Source organism: Protomyctophum parallelum (genome assembly GCF_964188405.1).
Source record: "Protomyctophum parallelum genome assembly, chromosome: 3".
NCBI classification, from domain to species: Eukaryota; Metazoa; Chordata; class Actinopteri; order Myctophiformes; family Myctophidae; genus Protomyctophum; species Protomyctophum parallelum.
This window is the reverse complement of record NC_139698.1, coordinates 1,908,003-1,931,693: the sequence shown is the minus strand read 5'-3', so window position 1 is coordinate 1,931,693 and position 23,691 is coordinate 1,908,003. Positions and strand designations below refer to the sequence as shown.

General features: G+C 48.1%; 2 protein-coding genes across 2 annotated transcripts in view; one reads left to right on the top strand and one right to left on the bottom strand.

Annotated features, from left to right (window-relative positions):
• LOC310856486 (nibrin-like) overlaps nt 1–16,136 on the bottom strand; it is a 79,038-nt gene extending 62,902 nt beyond the window's left edge. Inside the window, exons 1-6 of the mRNA XM_083761955.1 lie at nt 15,968–16,136; nt 10,853–10,974; nt 7,702–7,829; nt 6,727–6,886; nt 4,197–4,300; nt 2,966–3,083 (exon numbers count right to left, since the gene is read on the bottom strand). Coding sequence (XP_083618081.1) covers nt 2,966–3,083; nt 4,197–4,300; nt 6,727–6,886; nt 7,702–7,829; nt 10,853–10,974; nt 15,968–16,004 — 669 coding nt within the window. The 5' untranslated portion in view covers nt 16,005–16,136. The remainder of the gene's footprint in view (nt 1–2,965; nt 3,084–4,196; nt 4,301–6,726; nt 6,887–7,701; nt 7,830–10,852; nt 10,975–15,967) is intronic.
• A 2,972-nt stretch (nt 16,137–19,108) lies between these two features.
• Nucleotides 19,109–22,702, top strand: LOC310856056 (uncharacterized protein; the record flags this gene model as incomplete). Its single annotated transcript, XM_083761274.1, has 1 exon — nt 19,109–22,702. One exon carries the CDS (start codon nt 19,109–19,111, stop codon nt 22,700–22,702), a length of 3,594 nt encoding a protein of 1,197 aa, XP_083617400.1.
• Nucleotides 22,703–23,691: the final 989 nt, after the last annotated feature.

Here is a 23,691-nt window from a genome sequence, read left to right as displayed (position 1 = left end):
ATACAATAAACCATGAATACTAGAGCTGTGGAGGACAACAGATACAATAAACCATGAATACTAGAGCTGTGGAGGACAACAGACACAATAAACCATGAATACTAGAGCTGTGGAGGACAACAGACACAATAAACCATGAATACTAGAGCTGTGGAGGACAACAGACACAATAAACCATGAATACTAGAGCTGTGGAGGACAACAGACACAATAAACCATGAATACTAGAGCTGTGGAGGACAACAGACACAATAAACCATGAATACTAGAGCTGTGGAGGACAACAGACACAATAAACCATGAATACTAGAGCTGTGGAGGACAACAGACACAATAAACCATGAATACTAGAGCTGTGGAGGACAACAGACACAATAAACCATGAATACTAGAGCTGTGGAGGACAACAGACACAATAAACCATGAATACTAGAGCTGTGGAGGACAACAGACACAATAAACCATGAATACTAGAGCTGTGGAGGACAACAGACACAATAAACCATGAATACTAGAGCTGTGGAGGACAACAGACACAATAAACCATGAATCTAGAGCTGTGGAGGACAACAGATACAATAAACCATGAATACTAGAGCTGTGGAGGACAACAGACACAATAAACCATGAATACTAGCTGTAGTGACCACTTGTCCGTTTGTTGAAAAACACTTTTCTCCCTTTGTGTGAGCCGCTTCGTACGACGCTTAAAAGGTCTTTAAATAAATACTTTTTGAAATGTCTATGGGGAAAATGCATTGGGCCTGGCCCAGTCATGAAAGGGGGCGGAGACTGCGACGCTCTATATGTGTTGCATACAAAGCCGCTGGGTCGCGAAACGAGACGATAAAGTACTATATGATGATGATGATGATGATGATGATGATGAGGCCACTTCGTGACTGAAGAGCCCTATAGGTCAGTGGGCGTGGTTTTTCTGGACCCACTGAAAAATTGGCCACTCATTTTTCCCCATATAGAGATTTAAACAAATATTTAAATCAATTATTTATATTATCCAGGCCATTCCATGATGCTACACAGCCCCTTATACACAGAGGAAGGCCATTCCATGATGCTACACAGTCCCTTATACGCAGAGGAAGGCCATTCCATGATGCTACACAGTCCCTTATACTCAGAGGATAAGGCCATTCCATGATGCTACACAGTCCCTTATACGCAGAGGAAGGCCATTCCATGATGCTACACAGTCCCTTATACGCAGAGGAAGGCCATTCCATGATGCTACACAGTCCCTTATACGCAGAGGAAGGCCATTCCATGATGCTACACAGTCCCTTATACGCAGAGGAAGGCCATTCCATGATGCTACACAGTCCCTTATACGCAGAGGAAGGCCATTCCATGATGCTACACAGTCCCTTATACGCAGAGGAAGGCCATTCCATGATGCTACACAGTCCCTTATACGCAGAGGAAGGCCATTCCATGATGCTACACAGTCCCTTATACGCAGAGGAAGGCCATTCCATGATGCTACACAGCCCCTTATACACAGAGGAAGGCCATTCCATGATGCTACACAGTCCCTTATACGCAGAGGAAGGCCATTCCATGATGCTACACAGTCCCTTATACGCAGAGGAAGGCCATTCCATGATGCTACAGTCCCTTATACGCAGAGGAAGGCCATTCCATGATGCAGAGGAAGGCCATTCCATGATGCTACACAGTCCCTTATACGCAGAGGATAAGGCCATTCCATGATGCTACACAGTCCCTTATACGCAGAGGAAGGCCATTCCATGATGCTACACAGTCCCTTATACTCAGAGGATAAGGCCATTCCATGATGCTACACAGTCCCTTATACGCAGAGGAAGGCCATTCCATGATGCTACACAGTCCCTTATACGCAGAGGAAGGCCATTCCATGATGCTACACAGTCCCTTATACTCAGAGGAAGGCCATTCCATGATGCTACACAGTCCCTTATACGCAGAGGAAGGCCATTCCATGATGCTACAGTCCCTTATACGCAGAGGAAGGCCATTCCATGATGCTACAGTCCCTTATACGCAGAGGAAGGCCATTCCATGATGCTACACAGTCCCTTATACGCAGAGGAAGGCCATTCCATGATGCTACACAGTCCCTTATACACAGAGGAAGGCCATTCCATGATGCTACACAGTCCCTTATACACAGAGGAAGGCCATTCCATGATGCTACACTGCCCTGTACTGAGAGGACATTTTGGCCCAATGTTGTTTGCCGGTGCGGCACTTCTCAGTCTCCTCCAGTTGTTGCTCTGGTACCGATTCCCCTATCGGACCTGTTTGTTGCTGAGGAGGACGAAGGTTAACAGACCTGTTTGTTGATGAGGAAGACGAAGGTTAACAGACCTGTTTGTTGATGAGGAAGACGAAGGTTAACAGACCTGTTTGTTGCTGAGGAAGACGAAGGTTAACAGACCTGTTTGTTGCTGAGGAAGACGAAGGTTAACAGACCTGTTTGTTGCTGAGGAGGACGAAGGTTAACAGACCTGTTTGTTGCTGAGGAAGACGAAGGTTAACAGACCTGTTTGTTGCTGAGGAAGACGAAGGTTAACAGACCTGTTTGTTGCTGAGGAGGACGAAGGTTAACAGACCTGTTTGTTGCTGAGGAAGACGAAGGTTAACAGACCTGTTTGTTGCTGAGGAAGACGAAGGTTAACAGACCTGTTTGTTGCTGAGGAGGACGAAGGTTAACAGACCTGTTTGTTGCTGAGGAAGACGAAGGTTAACAGACCTGTTTGTTGCTGAGGAGGACGAAGGTTAACAGACCTGTTTGTTGCTGAGGAAGACGAAGGTTAACAGACCTGTTTGTTGCTGAGGAAGACGAAGGTTAACAGACCTGTTTGTTGCTGAGGAAGACGAAGGTTAACAGACCTGTTTGTTGCTGAGGAGGACGAAGGTTAACAGACCTGTTTGTTGCTGAGGAAGACGAAGGTTAACAGACCTGTTTGTTGCTGAGGAAGACGAAGGTTTTCCCGTCAAACAGCCGCCTGCGTTCTTCCTGGGTCGTGAGGACCACCACGTCTCGGTCCAGGCTGGGCTCGTCCAGCTCTGGGATGAAACTGACAACAACAACAACAACAACAACAACAACAGACATTAATGCTTCCCGGCAGCTACAACATCGACATCCCATAATGATGTCACCAGGTGGTTGTAATTACTGCGATCAGTTAAAAGCCCCAGCCTTTCAAACCGACATACAGACACAGTTAAGCAATATTACACCAGAGGGTGTTAAAGGACCACTTCACCACTTTTCAACCTATCTTCAAATAATAGGTCCTCACTAATAATCATGATAAAATGGCACGATTTTTTTCTACTCAGTCCGTGTCTCATAGGAGGGCTGTGGGCAGTTTAGAAACCGTCTTCCAGTGACATCATCATTAGGCAGATTATTATTTAAACAAGATTTTTTTACAATTCTTTTTAGATTTTCATTATCGTGAGAACGATGGCTTCCATTTTCGCATTGCAACTTTTCAGGACTAGAAAGCCTGCAGTTTCTATTAGCTTCTAATCCCCATCGATGATGTCACTGGAAGACGGTTTCTGAACTGCCCACAGCCCTCCTATGAGACAGACTGGTTTCTGAACTGCCCACAGCCCTCCTATGAGACACAGACTGGTTTCTGAACTGCCCACAGCCCTCCTATGAGACACAGACTGGTTTCTGAACTGCCCACAGCCCTCCTATGAGACACAGACTGGTTTCTGAACTGCCCACAGCCCTCCTATGAGACACAGACTGGTTTCTGAACTGCCCACAGCCCTCCTATGAGACACAGACTGGTTTCTGAACTGCCCACAGCCCTCCTATGAGACACAGACTGAGTAGGAAAAAAATTCGCCATTTTTTCATGATTATTAGTGAGGACCTATTATATGAAGTATAGGTTGAAAAGTGGTGAAGTGGTCCTTTAAGGGGTTAACGTGATTATTGCCACGACAGGGATGGAGGTCAGGAACGAGACGGAGTCGAGTTCCGCAAGCATCCGTCTGCGTCAGGGACTGCAGTCTGTCTGCGTACCTGTCTGCGTCAGGGACTGCAGTCTGTCTGCGTTACCTGTCTGCGTCAGGGACTGCAGTCTGTCTGCGTTACCTGTCTGCGTCAGGGACTGCAGTCTGTCTGCGTACCTGTCTGCGTCAGGGACTGCAGTCTGTCTGCGTACCTGTCTGCGTCAGGGACTGCAGTCTTCTGCTGCACAGCTGCGCTCAGCACGCTGATGAAGTCCTCCGTGATGATTGGTCGACAGCTCAGGAGAGCGCTTATGGTCTGAAATGAAGGGAGCATAGATTTATATTAGCATTTATTATTCATTGTAAATTAAGTTAATTTACAAGAAGTCTACACAATGAATCAACGTGTGCCTGTTATCTCTCCTAATGGACCATTAGTAATGGTACCAACATCAATGCAGCATGGAATTGTGTCCAAATCCTATCCGCCGATAACAAAGAAATTGTGTTTTGGGTCCGAGAGGCTAAATGTCATCAAATGGTGGTTCCGTGGCTCAGATGGGTCTGAGAGGCTAAATGTCATCAGATGGTGGTCCGTGGCTCAGATGGGTCTGAGAGGCTAAATGTCATCAAATGGTGGTTCCGTGGCTCAAATGGGTCTGAGAGGCTAAATGTCATCAAATGGTGGTCCGTGGCTCAGATGGGTCTGAGAGGCTAAATGTCATCAGATGGTGGTCCGTGGCTCAGATGGGTCTGAGAGGCTAAATGTCATCAGATGGTGGTCCGTGGCTCAGATGGGTCTGAGAGGCTAAATGTCATCAAATGGTGGTTCCGTGGCTCAAATGGGTCTGAGAGGCGTACCCCCTTTCTGAAACCAGCTCCTCGCCACTCGCCCTACACACTTGCCCTCGATATGCGCGTTCACGCGAGGCTGCGCCGTATTAAGTGTTGTCCGAAACCAAGCAGCCTTGAGTGGAAGTGTCTTATAAAGCCCTCAACAGCGAGTCTGTGCCGATCTAGACTCCATTGCCTTGTGCAGCCCTGCTCTCTGTCCGCATGGAAACCGCGACCTACAAATGTAAGAACCACCACAAATAAATGATAAATAAACTCCTGACATGTCATTTTTGACAGTCACGCTGTATTTCCTTTTTCCATATTAATGAAATCCACAAACATACACGATGCAATGCAATATAACTGTACAAACAAAATAACAGGTAACACAATTGCATGATGGTAACCATGGCAACGAATGGTGTCTGTTTCCTGTTTCTGCACAAGGAGGGCGAGTGTATTTCCAAACAGTTTTTTATACCCAGCACCCTAATCAAGGGAACTGGATTCAGCTGGAGGGGCACTTCCTGACCAGGGAACCTCCCGAGAGCACTTCAAGTCAAGGGACTGGTTTCAGAAAGGGCCTAAATGTCATCAAATGGTGGTCCGTGGCTCAGATGGGTCTGAGAGGCTAAATGTCATCAAATGGTGGTCCGTGGCTCAGATGGGTCTGAGAGGCTAAATGTCATCAAATGGTGGTTCCGTGACTCAAATGGGTCTGAGAGGCTAAATGTCATCAGATGGTGGTCCGTGGCTCAGATGGGTCTGAGAGGCTAAATGTCATCAAATGGTGGTCCGTGGCTCAGATGGGTCTGAGAGGCTAAATGTCATCAGATGGTGGTCCGTGGCTCAGATGGGTCTGAGAGGCTAAATATCATCAGATGGTGGTCCGTGGCTCAGATGGGTCTGAGAGGCTAAATGTCATCAGATGGTGGTCCGTGGCTCAGATGGGTCTGAGAGGCTAAATGTCATCAAACGGTGGCCTGTGGCTCAAATGGGTCCGAGAGGCCCATAAATAATAAATAATGTACCTTGACATAAAAAAAAGGTTGAAAACAACTGGCTTAGACGCATGCAGACAGAGACAGACAGTGGGTGGTAAGGTAACAGACAGAGACAGACAGTGGGTGGTCTGGTAACAGACAGAGACAGACAGAGGGTGGTCTGGTAACTGACAGAGACAGACAGAGGGTGGTCTGGTAACTGACAGAGACAGACAGAGGGTGGTCTGGTAACAGACAGAGACAGACAGAGGGTGGTCTGGTAACAGACAGAGACAGACAGAGGGTGGTCCGGTAACTGACAGAGACAGACAGAGGGTGGTCTGGTAACTGACAGAGACAGACAGAGGGTGGTCTGGTAACTGACAGAGACAGACAGTGGGTGGTCTGGTAAGGTAACTGACAGAGACAGACAGACGGTGGTCTGGTAAGGTAACTGACCGTGACAGACAGTGGGTGGTCTGGTAACAGACAGAGACAGACAGTGGGTGGTCTGGTAACAGACAGAGACAGACAGTGGGTGGTCTGGTAACTGACAGAGACAGACAGTGGGTGGTCTGGTAACAGACAGAGACAGACAGTGGGTGGTCTGGTAACTGACAGAGACAGACAGTGGGTGGTCTGGTAACTGACAGTGACAGACAGTGGGTGGTCTGGTAACTGACAGAGACAGACAGTGGGTGGTCCGGTAACTGACAGTGACAGACAGTGGGTGGTCTGGTAACTGACAGAGACAGACAGTGGGTGGTCCGGTAAGGTAACTGACAGAGACAGACAGTGGGTGGTCCGGTAACTGACAGTGACAGACAGTGGGTGGTCTGGTAACTGACAGAGACAGACAGTGGGTGGTCCGGTAAGGTAACTGACAGAGACAGACAGTGGGTGGTCCGGTAAGGTCACTGACCTTGATGGTGACCTTGAGCGTGGGCATGACCAGGTGCGTGCACAGGTCTGTCCAGCTGTTGACCAGTTTCCCTCCCAGAGGAAGCAGAGCCTGAGAGAGCCTCGCCTTGCCCTCAGTGTCCACGCACGACGAACACACCACCAGCTGGATCCTGTCCACACTGACACACACACACACACATTTCGATTTCTTTATTTGAGTCCACATTTATAAAATACATTATCAAGGGCACAAATATTTTCAGTTGCTTCTGATATACTACGCACTCGAAACATCACGTGTCTCAGTGCTGGAGTCCAAACAAGCCCTAAATGTACAGAATATACAGTAGGCAACACATGAACTTATTCACAGCAAAAATTGGTCACTTCAGTCTGTCATATTATTAACAACACCGAAAGTAATGTAAATCATGGGTACAAAAAGCACCTTCTCCTCCAAATAGACCGACTGCCTATAATGGAGGAGACTGAACAGTATGTTGCAAGCTGCTTTGCCACGCGCACGCACGCACGCGCGCGCGCACACGCACACGCACACGCACACGCACACGCACACGCACACGCACACGCACACACACACACACACACACACACACACACACACACACACACACACACACACACACACACACAGTGTGACCTTACATCTCCATTTTGGATATACTTTAGATCAGGGGTTCTCAACCTGGGGGGACTTTTGGGGGGGTCCCCAGATTATTAAAAAAATACTTTATTTTACTGAATGGCATATTAAAAAAAAATATTCTTTCAGCGATTTTCTTAGTTTTAAGGGTAACTGTTAATTATAATATAATTGCAATATTACACTCGAGGGTGTGGTTTGACGTGATTATTGCCATTATTGCCGCTTGCGGAACTCGACTCCGTCTCGTTCCTGACCACATCCCTGTCGTGGCAATAATCACGTTAACCCCTTAACACCCTCTCGTGTAATGTTGCTTAACGTCGTTACCTGAACTTGCTCTCGAACACTCCAAAGGTCACGAGGTCGCCCGGCTTCAGCCTCAGCGGAGTGTTCTCCGACAGGCGCTGCTCGTTCACAAACGTCCCGTATTTAGAGCTGTCCTTCACTCTGAGGGTCTGTGGGGTCAAAGGTTAGGACAGGTACTTAGAGCTGTCCTTCACTCTGAGGGGCTGTGGGGGGTCAAAGGTTAGGACAGGTCACCCTTCACTGGGAGGGTCTGTGGGGGTCAATGGGTTAGGACAGACAGGTCACCCTTCACTGGGAGGGTCTGTGGGGGTCAATGGGTTAGGACAGACAGGTCACCCTTCACTGGGAGGGTCTGTGGGGGTCAATGGGTTAGGACAGACAGGTCACCCTTCACTGGGAGGGGCTGTGGGGGTCCATGGGTTAGGACAGACAGGTCACCCTTCACTGGGAGGGGCTGTGGGGGTCCATGGGTTAGGACAGACAGGTCACCCTTCACTGGGAGGGGCTGTGGGGGTCCATGGGTTAGGACAGACAGGTCACCCTTCACTGGGAGGGGCTGTGGGGGTCAATGGGTTAGGACAGACAGGTCACCCTTCACTGGGAGGGGCTGTGGGGGTCCATGGGTTAGGACAGACAGGTCACCCTTCACTGGGAGGGGCTGTGGGGGTCCATGCTTTAGGACAGACAGGTCACCCTTCACTGGGAGGGGCTGTGGGGGTCCATGCTTTAGGACAGGTCACCCTTTCCCAAACAGTGGACCCATTTCTATGTGGTCACTCGAATATTGAATACAAGAGGTCAGAGTCAGAAGAGAGATAAAACACAGTATTCTCTTTTATATGAACTTGATATAATATATCATACTATCATTACACTAACATCTCTCCTTTAACATCTACTATTAAAGGAGAATGCCATACTAAAAGGCTTTCTTACCTTTCTTTGTAGTCGTTACGTCCCCACCAAAGAGGTCCAGGTGTTATTTTGTGCAAAAGCTCCTTATTGGCTATTTCCCCTACCATAAGCCCGCAATTAATTGCATTGAATGGGAATTTAATGGGGCTATGGGGTGTTGTGATAATTTGCTTATTTCCATCGCTCAAAATAAAATATTTTTTTTTATATATCCTCTATTCATAATGTAAATAATAACCCAAGCGGCACACTTTACTACTTATTTCGATGGAAATAAGCGAATTAGCACAACACCCCATAGCCCCATTCAATTCCCATTCAATGCAATGCAATTCATTGAGGGCTTATGGTAGGGGAAATAGCCAATAAGGAGCTTTTGCACAAAATAACACCTGGACCTCTTTGATGGGGACGTAACGACTACAAATAACACCTGGACCTCTTTGGTGGGGACGTAACAACTACAAAAAACACCTGGACCCCTTTGGTGGGGACGTAACTACAAAGAAAGAATTCTCCTTTAAGTCTACTCATATGGTCACTTAGATAAACACAACAATGATCGGTGGTTAATTACTTTCCGTTTCCACAAAATCAAGGCAGTAAATTATGTAAATAAGTGTTAAATGTGTGCGTGTGTACCACTGAGGGGAAAAAAGATAGTTTCCAGTCCAGCCAGTGTGGGTTAACCAACACCGCCATCTACTGGGCACACGACCACATCACAGCGGATGAAATGTCATTATTGTTTTCCAGGTCAACAACATAAGGATGAACAGAACAATAATACAACATGTTTTACTTACTCAATACAGAACTTAAAGAACATTCAACCCATTCTGACCTGAGATCAGATTCATACGAGGTTTCCACTGGACACACACTGGTCTGATTAACCCATTCTGACCTGAGATCAGATTCATACGAGGTTTCCACTGGACACACACTGGTCTGATTAACCCATTCTGACCTGAGATCAGATTCATACGAGGTTTCCACTGGACACACACTGGTCTGATTAACCCATTCTGACCTGAGATCAGATTCATACGAGGTTTCCACTGGGACACACACTGGTCTGATTAACCCATTCTGACCTGAGATCAGATTCATACGAGGTTTCCACTGGGACACACACTGGTCTGATTAACCCATTCTGACCTGAGATCAGATTCATACGAGGTTTCCACTGGACACACACTGGTCTGATTAAAAGATCATATAAAGCTATGATAATTGACAAATATATAAAATCACTTTAATATATACAGTAGTATGCATAGGCACTATTAGGCAGTAGATATTACAAAATTATATAAATAAAAACAACATAAATAATATAAATTATTTGTAGTAACCACTTCAAAACCTAAATATACAAACACATATGCAGTAAAAGTAAACAATAATACACACTATATTTGAAGCAACCACTTCAAATTATAAAAGCACGCTTTAAAAAAAGCTAAATCTATGTGGGCGTAACGTAACTGTAGTATAAGGCATATAAGCTAAATATGTATTTTCTGTTCATCATTGGTATATGTATACAGTAATTAAGCACAGCACTGTACAGAGAATCAGTTTTCCCGTTGCTACTGTTCCTGTTTTTGTTTTTTTCTGTTCCTTTTTTTCCCTTTTTATATTATTTGAATCATTAATAAATTCTGAACGGGAACCCATTTTGGTGTTGGCATCATGTTATGCTTTAGCTATTGGAAAATAGCAGATCTACAAGCTCATAGCGCGCCACCGAGTGGCGCGCTACGAGCTTGTAGGTCTGCTATTTTTGAAAAATCGAAGAACGACTGACATTTTTTAGAATCTGATCTCAGGTCAGAATGGGTTAATCGGACCAGTGTGTGTCCAGTGGAAACCTCGTATGAATCTGATCTCAGGTCAGAATGGTTTAATAAGGTGGCCATAATAATAAGCTTCGGCTTAATCAGCCCAAACCTTTTCAGTCAAACTGTAATTCTGTAAAAACCCTCATTCTGAAATGTACTGTACTGTAAATGACTGAGATAAATAAACTAACTAACTAACTTCTAAACGTCTAACTTCTAACTACTAGTATCGTTTATCAACTGGATAACATTTAGGAATACAAAAGATGACGACATGAACGTACAGACTAATATCATCTGAAAAATCTGAATGTGTCACTACTAAGTGTGTGACTGTGCGTGCGTGCGTGCATGCGTGCGTGCGTGTGCGTGCGTGCATGCGTGCATGCGTGCGTGCGTGCGTGTCTCACCTGGTCGGTGACGGTCAGCGTGGCGTGGGCGCGGCTGATGGACTGGTCACTGGACAGCAGGACGTCACAGTTCTTGCGTCCCACGACGTACTCTTTACCAGGGAGGAGGTAGTGGCTCTCGCCTGCCAGGGTTAGAGGTAGTGAGTTAGAGGTAGTGGGTTAGGGGTAGTGGGTTAGGGGTAGTGGCTCTCGCCTGCCAGGGTTAGGGGTAGTGGGTAAGGTTGGGCGATATGCCAATTTTTTTCAACCGCCAATCGTCTGACCAATATTCGCCGATTGACGATGTATTCGTGTCATAAAAGTAGAGTGAGAACAGCTCACTGCAGGTCGCAAAAAAGCCAGATCTACAAGCTCTCAAGGCGCCGCGTCCTGCCTGTTTTCGCAGCTCCGTTCGCTAGGCGTTGAGAGCTTGTAGATCAGTCTGTTTCTGCAGCGCAGCCAGGGTAACTTGCTCCCTTCCCTCCCCGGTCCGGTCGTCGGAGGCTCGGAGCGGAGCAGCGGAGCCCACAAGCTGCTGCAGCCTGGCTGATCCACACAGGCTCTCAAGGCATCGCTTGTAGCTTGTAGATCTGTCTATTTTTGCAGCGCTGGTGTCGGGGTCCGTTCACGTTGTCAATAAAAATAACTTAGATTACAGGCGGAGATGAAGTTCAATCAGTGGGTTGCACCAGTATTGGCTACACGCTAAGCTAAGCGCTAAGCTAAGCGCTAAGCTAATGAATGATCCCCGTGCCTATACACTAACACTAGTAGACAGTTTTTTTATTCCCCCCCCCCCCCCGCCACTCACGGGTGGCGCATTGGGATTGTGATGAGACACGAGACAGCAGTGTGCATTCTGTTGTGACTGTATATTATTAAACTGCATGGGTCTGGACTCCGGAGCTTAAACAACATGTAGGCTACAGCCTCCCTCGGCTCCCAGCCAGGCTGCCGTAAGTGCCGTGCCGTGGTGCGGCGGTGCCCGATGCTGGCTGCTGACAGTGCTGAGTGCGGGGAGTCGGGACTGTGGGAGCATACATTATAACGGGAGGAGGTGATTTCCACCCGGCCGCTGTTACTACTTTGCTGGGCCAAATTGATCCACATGTTGCTCACACTTTACAGGTTATATGGGCTAAATCGTCCCGAGAAATCGCCTAATAAAAATATTCGGCGATTGGATTCGTATATTCGCGATTGACGATGTATTCGTATCGTCACCCAACCCTAGTAGTGGGTTTATAGGGGTAGTGGGTTAGGGGTAGTGGCTCTCGCCTGCCAGGGTTAGGGGTAGTGGGTTAGGGGTAGTGGCTCTCGCCTGCCAGGGTTAGGGGTAGTGGGTTAGGGCCCTTAGGGGTAGTGGGTTAGAGGTAGTGGCTCTCGCCTGCCAGGGACAAGATTCAATTCAGTTCAATTACATTTTATTATAGTGTCAAATCACAACAAGTTGTCTCAAGACACTTTACAACCAACACAGATCCACCCAGAGCAAAGCAATACTGTGACAACGGTACAGAGATTAAAATAGGGTGCATTTTGCATCCCAAAACGCAGTTTATAGTTAAGGGACGCAATAAAACGACCTCTGCATCCACGGGATGCACTACTGTACTGTTTTTTTATTTCTAGTTTATTATGCTTTAGTTCTTTAGTTAAAATAAGGGTTACCCACCTGCCCCTGGCAGGTAAATAAAACACTAAGGGTTGCCCACCTGCCCCTGGCAGGTAAATAAAACACTAAGGGTTGCCCACCTGCCCCTGGCAGGTAAATATAACACAAAGGGTCGCCCACCTGCCCCTGCCAGCTAAATAAAACACTAAGGGTTACCCACCTGCCCCTGGCAGGTAAATAAAACACTAAGGGTTGCCCACCTGCCCCTGGCAGGTAAATAAAACAATAAGGGTTGCCCACCTGCCCCTGGCAGCTAAATAAAACACAAAGGGTTGCCCACCTGCCCCTGGCAGCTAAATAAAACACAAAGGGTTGCCCACCTGCCCCTGGCAGGTAGATATAACACAAAGGGTTGCCCACCTGCCCCTGGCAGGTAAATAAAACACAAAGGGTTGCCCACCTGCCCCTGGCAGCTAAATAAAACACTAAGGGTTGCCCACCTGCCCCTGGCAGGTAAATAAAACACAAAGGGTTGCCCACCTGCCCCTGGCAGCTAAATATAACACAAAGGGTTGCCCACCTGCCCCTGGCAGCTAAACACAACCTTCGGGCAGGTGGAGTTTGCTTTCAGGTTGCCTGATCAGGCAAGTGCTCGTTTGAGAGATAAGATAAGACACCTGAACGTGGTCTTCTGGTCTGCGGAATGTAAAATAAGAGCACTGTGTACCTACAGTATTATACGGTACTGTTTTCACTGTTTTTCACTTAAAAATATAAAACATAGTTACGTAAGTATTTGCCGTAAAATGTAGGTATGAGAGCCCAGTGTTAAATGGAATAGTCCTGTAATTCAATTTACCTATCATTTTATAACGGGCGATTCACATTTCTGGTAAGTGCACATGACCTTTGGGCAAGTAAAACTTGACACGATGGGCAAGTGCCTCTGAGACCTTAGTGGGTGAGTGTGTTAGAGTGGGTGACAATATGAGACCTTAGTGGGTGACAATATGATACCTTAGTGGGTGAGTGTGTTAGAGTGGGTGACAATATGAGACCTTAGTGGGTGAGTGGGTTAGAGTGGGTGACAATATGAGACCTTAGTGGGTGACAATATGAGACCTTAGTGGGTGAGTGGGTTAGAGTGGGTGACAATATGAGACCTTAGTGGGTGACAATATGAGACCTTAGTGGGTGAGTGGGTTAGAGTGGGTGACAATATGAGACCTTAGTGGGTGACAATATGAGACCTTAGTGGGTGAGTGGGTTAGAGTGGGTGACAATATGAGACCTTAGTGGGTGACAATATGAGACCTTAGTGGGTGAGTGGGTTAGAGTGGGTGACAATATGAGACCTTAGTGGGTGAGTGGGTTAGAGTGGGTGACAATATGAGACCTTAGTGGGTGAGTGGGTTAGAGTGGGTGACAATATTATCACACGAAAAGATGAAATGACCTACCTAGGTTCCATCCTGGAGGTTAGTCTTTCCGGTGATAAAATGGCCACCAACGTAATCAAAAACATCAACCAAAGAACAAGATTCCTCTACAGGATCTTCTCCTCACTGGTCAACAAAAAACACCCTGAAGACCCAAACAGGAGCCCTCGTACAAGGTTTCTTTAACTATGCATGCACCTCCTGGTACCACAGCACCTCAAAGGCCCTTAAAACTAGGCTCCAGACATCCCAAAACAAACTGGTCAGGCTCCTACTTGGCCTCACCCCCCGAACCCACCTCACCCCTGCCCACTTTGACAGGCTGGAATGGCTTAGGGTCGACGACAGAGTACAGCATCTTGCAATGGGTCTGGTCCACAAGATTCGATACACCACCAAGATACCCATGTACCTGTCTAAATACTTCACTAAGATACCCATGTGCCTGTCTAAATACTTCACTAAGATACTGATGTACTAGCCGCAATTTGCAACTCTAGATTGTTTTATAATGGGATGAATCTAGAGTTGCAATACCCTCCATTGACTCCACAGTAGAGATGTTATGAGTTACTTTCTGTCAAGACATCCTCTGCAGGTGATTATTTTTCTAAGTGTTGCAGTTTGGAAGCACTCGTTTTTGTTAACGGGTCGCGCTGCTCCCTCCTGCATTATGTGCAAATTCGAAACAGGTGGAACGCAGGGCCGTTCAGTGACGTACGACGAGTGCTTCCAAACTCCAGCACTTTGAAAGATAATCACTTGCAGAGGATGTCTTGACAGAAAGTAGCTCATAACATCTCTACGGTGGATTTCTATGAAAAACAAGCTCGGCAGATTGAAAGAGGATAAATCAAGCTTGGACTACAGCTGCAATGTTGGTGAGTTTAACGTCGTTTAAGACAAGCAGATCGCAAACCAAAAAAGATGAGTGGGGAGTCAATGGAGGGTATTGCAACTCTAGATTCATCCCATTATAAAACAATCTAGAGTTGCAAATTGCAGCTACCCATGTACCTGTCTAAATACTTCACTAAGATACCCATGTACCTGTCTAAATACTTCACTAAGATACCCATGTACCTGTCTAAATACTTCACTAAGATACCCATGTACCTGTCTAAATACTTCCTTAATGTAAACGAAGTCCACACCCACAACACCAGAGGGAGTGCAACAAACCATGTACAACCCAGATTCGGCACAAACAAGGGACTAAATTATTTTCACTCCTATGCTACCAAAATGTGGAACGCCCTACCAACAGTCATTAAGACATGTGAATCCCTTGACTCCTTCAAAACCGCTCTCAAAGGGCACCTACGGACGGCTGCAATTCTAAACTGGCCTCTGTAAAATCTGAATCCCCCCCCACTGTCCCCGTTTCCCCTCCTTTATGATGAATTCCTCTCCTCTTCTTTTTGGCTATATAGAAGTGTCTATCTTTGATTGATTGATTGAAATATTTATTAACAGTTTGTAGAATTTACAGTACATTTCAAGCACAAACTCAATACAAAGACTGTCAACTGTGAGTGGACGACCCAATTAAGCATTACACTTGTTTACAACAGGGTCCACATTGTTCAATTCATCAAAACATTTAGAGACATACAAATAGACACTTCTATGTAGCTAAAGAACAGAACAGGAATTCATCATAAAGGAAGCAAAAAGGGAAAAGATACATATACAGTGAGGGGAAAGGGGGGGTGGGGGGATTCAGATTTTACAGAGGCCAGTTTCTAATTGCAGCCGTCCGTAGGTGCCCTTTGAGAGCGGTTTTGAAGGAGTCAAGGGATTCACATGTCTTAATGACTGTTGGTAGGGCGTTCCACATTTTGGTGGCATAGGAGCGAAAATAATTTAGTCCCTTGTTTGTGCCGAATCTCTAAATGTTTTGATGAATTGAACATGGTGGACCCTGTTGTAAACAAGTGTAATGCTTTATTTGGTCGTCCACTCACAGCTGTATCGAGTTGTGCTTGAAATGTACTGTAATTCTGCATAATAAATACTGTATTGCTGTATCGTATATTTTCGCGTATATAAATTAATATTTAGTGATCTAAATAAACTCACCTCCAGATCCTCCTCCACGCTGCTTCAAGATCCACATGACGTCACCAACACGCACTACACATAGACAACACTGTACAGATGAACAAATATGGATTTATGTTCATCAACAACAACAACAATAAGAACATTAACAACATGCAGGACTTTGTCCTAATGCAAACTACGGCAACATCCGCGCCAATTCATGACGTCCAAAGCATGCGCCGGCGTTATTTTGCTGTTGTGTGTTCAATACACTAGTAGTGATGACGACCAGTCACCACATGGTGTCGCCAAAGGACCACAGACACACACACACACACACACACACACACACACACACACACACACACACACACACACGCACACACACACACACACACGCACACGCACACGCACACGCACACGCACACGCACACGCACACGCACACGCACACGCACACGCACACGCACACGCACACGCACACGCACACGCACACACACACACACACACACACACACACACACACACACACACACACACACACACACACACACACACACACACACACACACAGAAGACCCCTGCCTTGCTGCACTGTCAATACTGTGATATTCAGCTGATTGATTGATTGATTGATTGATTGATTGATTGATAAATGTATTAACAGTTTGCAGAATTACAGTACATTTCAAGCACAAACTCAATACAAAGACTGTTAACTGTGAGTGGACGACCCAATTAAGCATTACACTTGTTTACAACAGGGTCCAGATTGTTCAATTCATCAAAACATTTAGAGACGTTTACAAATAGACACTTCTATGTAGTTAAAAAACAGAACAGGAATTCATCATAGATGTGATATTCAGCTGATTCACAATGCATTGCAGCAGTGGTTCCCAAAGTGGGGTCCGGGGACCCCCCCCCCCCCCCCCCCAGGGGTCCCTGAGGGACCCCAGCTAAATGATAGTTTGTAACCAAATGGACCCTTTATGGGTCTGTAACCCCGAGAGTGTACAAATGGGTCCACTGTAGCCTATATGTTTCTTTTCCCTTTTTGCTTCCTTTATGGTGAATTCCTGTTCTGTTTTTTAACTACATAGAAGTGTCTATTTGTAAACGTCTCTAAATGTTTTGATGAATTGAACAATGTGGACCCTGTTGTAAACAAGTGTAATGCTTAATTGGGTCGTCCACTCACAGTTAACAGTCTGTGTATTGAGTTTGTGCTTGAAATGTACTGTGATTCTGCAAACTGTTAATACATATTTCAATCAATCAATCAAAACCAGTCGGTTCCATTTGCACACTCAGCGTTACATCAACGGGGTCCGTAGACTAATGTAATATGCATGTCAGACTGGGGGGTCCTTGAAATGACTATATGTTCTAATGGGGGTCCGCAGACTAATGAGTATCATTCTGGGGGGTCCTTCAAATGAAAACGTTTGAAAAGCACTGCATGCATTACAGTGCGACAGCCAGGTGATTGGCTAATGGCCTAATGGCCAATTAAGGTAAACTGTTTCAGTTTTAATTATAATTTCCAATCGGGCTGACCTTAATTTTTTTCTTAGAACATCAATTCTATTATAGTATTGTTGGTGTTTATTTAATCTGATCAGTTTGACAGAATGCCAAGTAGGCTATATATCAAAGTATAAAGGCCTAAATAAAGGTATAAAGCGTACAGTTATACACACATATTAATAATTTTGTAATATATGTTTTTCTTTCTGGGAACAATTACATTATGTTATCATACATTGTCATACATCCCATTCCGTGCTCAGCCAATCAAATTAAATCATCACAAATGTCATTCCTTCCGGCCAATCACTTTTGGCGTCACTATATTTATCTTCAATAATGTACTTTGCTCAGCCAATCAAATCATCACTGACATGATAAGATAAGATGATGTCATACATTATGACTCCATCATGGAGTTGCCTGATGTCATAGGAAATGCGACGGGCATTGCCCCAAAGCTATTAATGCATGAAAATGAAGACTCGGCCGCTGGGCCCTCATCAAACCCTGTACACTCAGGACACTGCCCCCCCGGCTGCCACCCTTAGATCTCCATATATGGAGCTGACCTGTTCTGACATTCCATATGTTGATCTGACCTCATCAAACCCTGTACACTCAGGACACTGCCCCCCCGGCTGCCACCCTTAGATCTCCATATATGGAGCTGACCTGTTCTGACATTCCATATGTTGATCTGACCTCATCAAACCCTGTACACTCAGGACACTGCCCCCCCGGCTGCCACCCTTAGATCTCCATATATGGAGCTGACCTGTTCTGACATTCCATATGTTGATCTGACCTCATCAAACCCTGTACACTCAGGACACTGCCCCCCCGGCTGCCACCCTTAGATCTCCATATATGGAGCTGACCTGTTCTGACATTACATATGTTGATCTGACCTCATCAAACCCTGTACACTCAGGACACTGCCCCCCCGGCTGCCACCCTTAGATCTCCATATATGGAGCTGACCTGTTCTGACATTACATTATGTTGATCTGACCTCATCAAACCCTGTACACTCAAGACACGCTCCATATATGGTCGGTATACAGAATTCATTCCATATGTTGATCTGTCCCCCCCCATGCCAAAGTGCCAGCGCTCTCCCAGCGGTCTGCCGTCACCCAGGAGGATGTGTGCACGCTTCTCGCCCTCAGGGTGTCTCACTGCAGGTTACTTTGGCAGATCATGGTCCTTCGTATTATGTAAAAGCAAAGCAAAGGAAAGGTACCATGTTTACCCAGGGTAACTGGACTGAGCTCAAGAACTTGTTTACAGCCAGGCCCTGCTCATAGAACATTTCATGGTAGGGGTTCAATGCCTTGCCCAAGCAGGGCACTTCAGCGGTAGTAATTTTAACATGCCGGTCCGGGGATACGAACTAGCGACCTTCACGATATCAAGACCGCTCCGCAAACCGTTCGGCCACCGCTGATTATCAGTATTATTTGGAGACGATGGCAATGTCTCTCAGCCAATCACAACGCAACACCGGAACTAACCGTGATGTCACAACGAACATAAAAGGCTTGAGTGAGCCAGTAGCTTTTATAAACGAACGATATGAAACGGCAGGTGGCCGCTCTGTAAATGAACTACACGGAACGGTATAAGTAGCGCGATAAATAAGAAACATGCCCAAGAAAGCTAAGGAAAAAGCCCAGTGGGACGGTGACGAGGCTGCCCCGACGGCAGCCGTGAAGAAAGGGAAGAAAGATAAAAAGGAAAAAAAGAGCTTCTTCGAGGAACTCTCCCAAAATGTCAAGAGTGAAAAGGAGGAGCGCGAGGCGTCGGCGAAGGACAAAGAACAGAGCCAAAGAAAGAAGAAACACCTGAAAGGGAGAGCTGCCGGCGACGCGGACGCAAACACCACGGGAACCAAGAAGATGAAAAAGCAGTCGGCGGCGCTCGCCAGCGACGACGACGACGGTGAGAAGCCTGCCGTTGTTCCCAGGAAAGGCGTCAAGAAAAAGAAACGTGAGAACAAGTTTGCCGCTCTGGCTCAGAGTGACGAGGAGGAAAGCTCTTTGAATAAAGACGCTAGACCTCCAAACAAGGAGGCTGAGAAGGCGTCGAAGAGCAAGAGGAAAGCTCAGTCTAAGCCTGTTGTGAAGGTTAAGGCTGAATCTGACGAGGACGACAAGAAAGGAGAGAATAATAAGGCTGCCGTCAGGGATTGTGACGACAGTGACGGGGAAAGCTCCTCGGACGATAGACCACCAACGAGGGAGGTTCAGAAAGTGTCCAAGGGCAAGAAAAACGCCCAATCTAAGCCTGCGAAGGTCGTTACGGCTGCGTCTGACGAGGAAGACGAAACAGAGCATGCTGTTCTCAGTTGTTGTCACAGTGAAGGCTCATCAGATGAAGATGATAATAGACCACCTAAAAGGGAAGTTGGGAAAGTGTTTAAAGGTAAGACAAAGGGTAAATCCAAGCCAGTGAAGGTGAAGGCTGCATCTAACAGGGAAGACAAGAATACGGAGAAGGCTGTCCTCGGTCACGGTGATAATGGGGAAAGCTCTTTAGATGATAGTCCAAACAAGGAGGTGGAGAAGGTGTCTAAGGCTGGCAAGAAGAAAGCTAAAGTTAAGTCTGTGAAGCTGCAGACGGCTGCCTCTGATTCGTCATCTGATTCGTCATCCGGTGAGACAGAGAGTCATATCCACAGCGATCAGGAGGAGAGTTCTTTAGATGAAGATGACAGACCACCAAACATGGAGCTTGAGAAGGGCAAGAGAAACGCTCAGTCTAAGCTTGTTGTGAAGGCCAAATCTGATGAGGAAGACGAGACAGAAGAGTCTTGTCACAGTGATGGGGAAGGCTCTTTAGAAGAGGAGAGACTGGAGCTTATTAGGGATCTTCTGAAATTGCCTAAGGGAGGCAAGATAAAAGCTAAATCCAAGCCGGTCAAGGCAAAGGCTCCATCTAACAAGGACGTTAAGAAGACAGAAAAGGCTAAATCTAAGTCTGTGAAGCTGCAGAAGGCTGCATCTAATGAGGACGACGAGACAGACAAGGAGGATCGTGGTGAAGGTGAGGAAAGCTCCTCAGATGAAGATGACAGACCACCAAACAAGGAGGTTGAGAAGGGCAAGAAAACGACCAAATCCAAGGTGGTGAAGCCGACGACGGCCGCATCCGACCGGGAAGATGACACGGAGAAGAGAAATGAAAAGAAAGTCGTGAACAAGCTCAAGACGAAGCCCAAGCGGTCCAAGGATCAGACGCGACGGAAGGGAAACGCGGCTAAACCGCCGCGCGGCATAGACGAGGAAAAGGAGGAAGATCAGAGCGACGATCAGCGTGCCGAGGACGTCATATCAGAGCGTGAACATCAGAGTGACTCGGACGACACCATGAAGTGTGCCGAGGACATCATGGCGGAGCAGGCCGAGAAGAAGAAGAAGAAGAAGGAGAAGGACGGCGACCCGTCTGCAAACCTCACCAGGAAGGAGAGAAAGAAGAAGATGAAACAGATGGAGAACGAGAAGCGGGTTTCCCAGCAGGACGCCACGGAACTGGGGGACTTCTCCTTGTCTCAGGCCGAGATGTCCTCCAGACAGGCCATGCTGCAGAACGCCTCCGACATCAAACTGGAGAGGTTCAGCATCTCGGCTCACGGGAAGGACCTCTTCGTCAACGCCGACCTTCTGATCGTGGCGGGCCGACGCTACGGCTTGGTCGGACCGAACGGCAAAGGAAAGAGCACGTTGCTGAAGCACGTCGCCAACAGGGCGCTGACGATCCCCCCCAACATCGACCTGCTGCTGTGCGAACAGGAGGTCCGGGCGGACGACACCCCCGCGGTCCAGGCGGTGCTGAAGGCGGACACGCGGCGTCTGAAGCTCCTGCAGGAGGAGAGCTCGCTGCAGGCCCAGCTGAAGAAGGGCGACGACGGCGTCTCCGAGAGGCTGGAGAAGGTGTACGAGGAGCTGAGCGCCATCGGAGCCGCGGCCGCCGAGCACAAGGCCCGCAGCATCCTGGCCGGCCTCTCTTTCACTCCCGAGATGCAGAACAGGCCCACCAAGAGGTTCTCGGGAGGCTGGAGGATGAGAGTGTCCCTCGCCAGGGCTCTGTTCATGGAGCCCACGCTCCTGATGCTGGACGAGCCCACCAACCACCTGGACCTGAACGCCGTCATCTGGCTCAATAACTACCTCCAGGGCTGGAAGAAGACTCTCCTCGTCGTCTCCCACGACCAGAGTTTCCTGGACGACGTTTGCACGGACATCGTCCACCTGGACAACCAGAAGCTGCACTATTACCGGGGCAACTACCTGACCTTCAAGAAGATGTACGCGCAGAAGTTCAAGGAGCTCCAGAAGCAGTACGAGAAGCAGGAGAAGAAGCTGAAGGAACTGAAGGCCAGCGGCCAGTCCACCAAACAGGCCGAGAAGAAGGCCAGGGAGCCGCTGACCAGGAAGCAGCAGAAGGGGAAGAGGAAGGCGGGAGGACTGGACGAGGAGAGCCAGGAGAACACGGAGCTCCTGAAGAGACCCAGAGAATACACCGTCAACTTTACCTTCCCCGACCCCCACTCGCTACAAGACGGATGGACGCCCGTCATGGGACTCCACGGCGTCGACTTCGGCTACGACGGACTGACCCTGTTGGAGAACGTGGACTTTGGGATCGACAGGGAGTCCAGGATCTGCATCGTCGGACCCAACGGCGTCGGAAAGAGCACCCTGTTGCTGCTCCTCACGGGGAAGCTGACCCCGACCCGAGGCGAGATGAGGCAGAACCATCGGGTCAAAGTGGGCTTCTTCAACCAGCAGTACGCCGACCAGCTGGACATGGACGAGGAGGCCACCGCGTATCTCCAGAGGAACTTCAACCTGCCCTATCAGGACGCCAGGAAGTGCCTGGGCCGCTTCGGCCTGGAGGGCCACGCGCACACCATTCAGATAGCCAAGCTCTCGGGGGGGCAGAAGGCGCGCGTGATGTTCGCCGAGCTCGCCTGCCGCCAGCCCGACGTGCTGATCCTGGACGAGCCCACCAACAACCTGGACATCGAGTCCATCGACGCCTTGTCGGAGGCCATCAACAAGTACAAAGGAGCGGTTGTAATCGTGAGCCACGATGCCAGGCTCATCACGGAGACTCGGTGTCAGCTGTGGGTGGTGGAGAACCGCTCGCTCAGTCAGATCCAAGGAGACTTCGAGGACTACAAGCGGGAGGTGTTGGAGTCCCTCGGGGTGACGCCGGTCCACAAGGCTAGGGAGTGACCTCCAGGAGAGAGAGAGACGCCAGTCCACAAGGCTATAGGGAGTGACCTCCAGGAGAGAGAGAGACACCGGTCCACAAGGCTAGGGAGTGACCTCCAGGAGAGAGAGAGACGCCGGTCTGGTCCACAAGGCTAGGGAGTGACCTCCAGGAGAGAGAGAGAGACGCCGGTCCACAAGGCTAGGGAGTGACCTCCAGGAGAGAGAGAGACGCCGGTCCACAAGGCTAGGGAGTGACCTTCAGGAGAGAGAGAGAGACGCCGGTCCACAAGGCTAGGGAGTGACCTCCAGGAGAGAGAGAGAGACGCCGGTCCACAAGGCTAGGGAGTGACCTCCAGGAGAGAGAGAGACGCCGGTCCACAAGGCTAGGGAGTGACCTTCAGGAGAGAGAGAGACACCGGTCCACAAGGCTAGGGAGTGACCTCCAGGAGAGAGAGAGACGCCGGTCTGGTCCACAAGGCTAGGGAGTGACCTCCAGGAGAGAGAGAGAGACGCCGGTCCACAAGGCTAGGGAGTGACCTCCAGGAGAGAGAGAGACGCCGGTCCACAAGGCTAGGGAGTGACCTCCAGGAGAGAGAGAGACGCTGGTCCACAAGGCTAGGGAGTGACCTCCAGGAGAGAGAGAGATGCCGGTCCACAAGGCTAGGGAGTGACCTCCAGGAGAGAGAGAGAGACGCCGGTCCACAAGGCTAGGGAGTGACCTCCAGGAGAGAGAGACGCCGGTCCACAAGGCTAGGGAGTGACCTCCAGGAGAGAGAGACGCCGGTCCACAAGGCTAGGGAGTGACCTCCAGGAGAAACCCAATGCAACATGAGTCATGACTGTCAATAAAAAGAGTTTATTCCCGGGCACCGCCAGTCAAATAATACCCAGGATAAATACTGGGAGCTGACAGTAGGTGTGGCCTGGCCCAGCCAGCGTGCTTCCTGGGTCCGAACATGTGGAAAACGATGGGATAAAAGGATGGCGAACACGAGTTAAGGTTGGCGAAC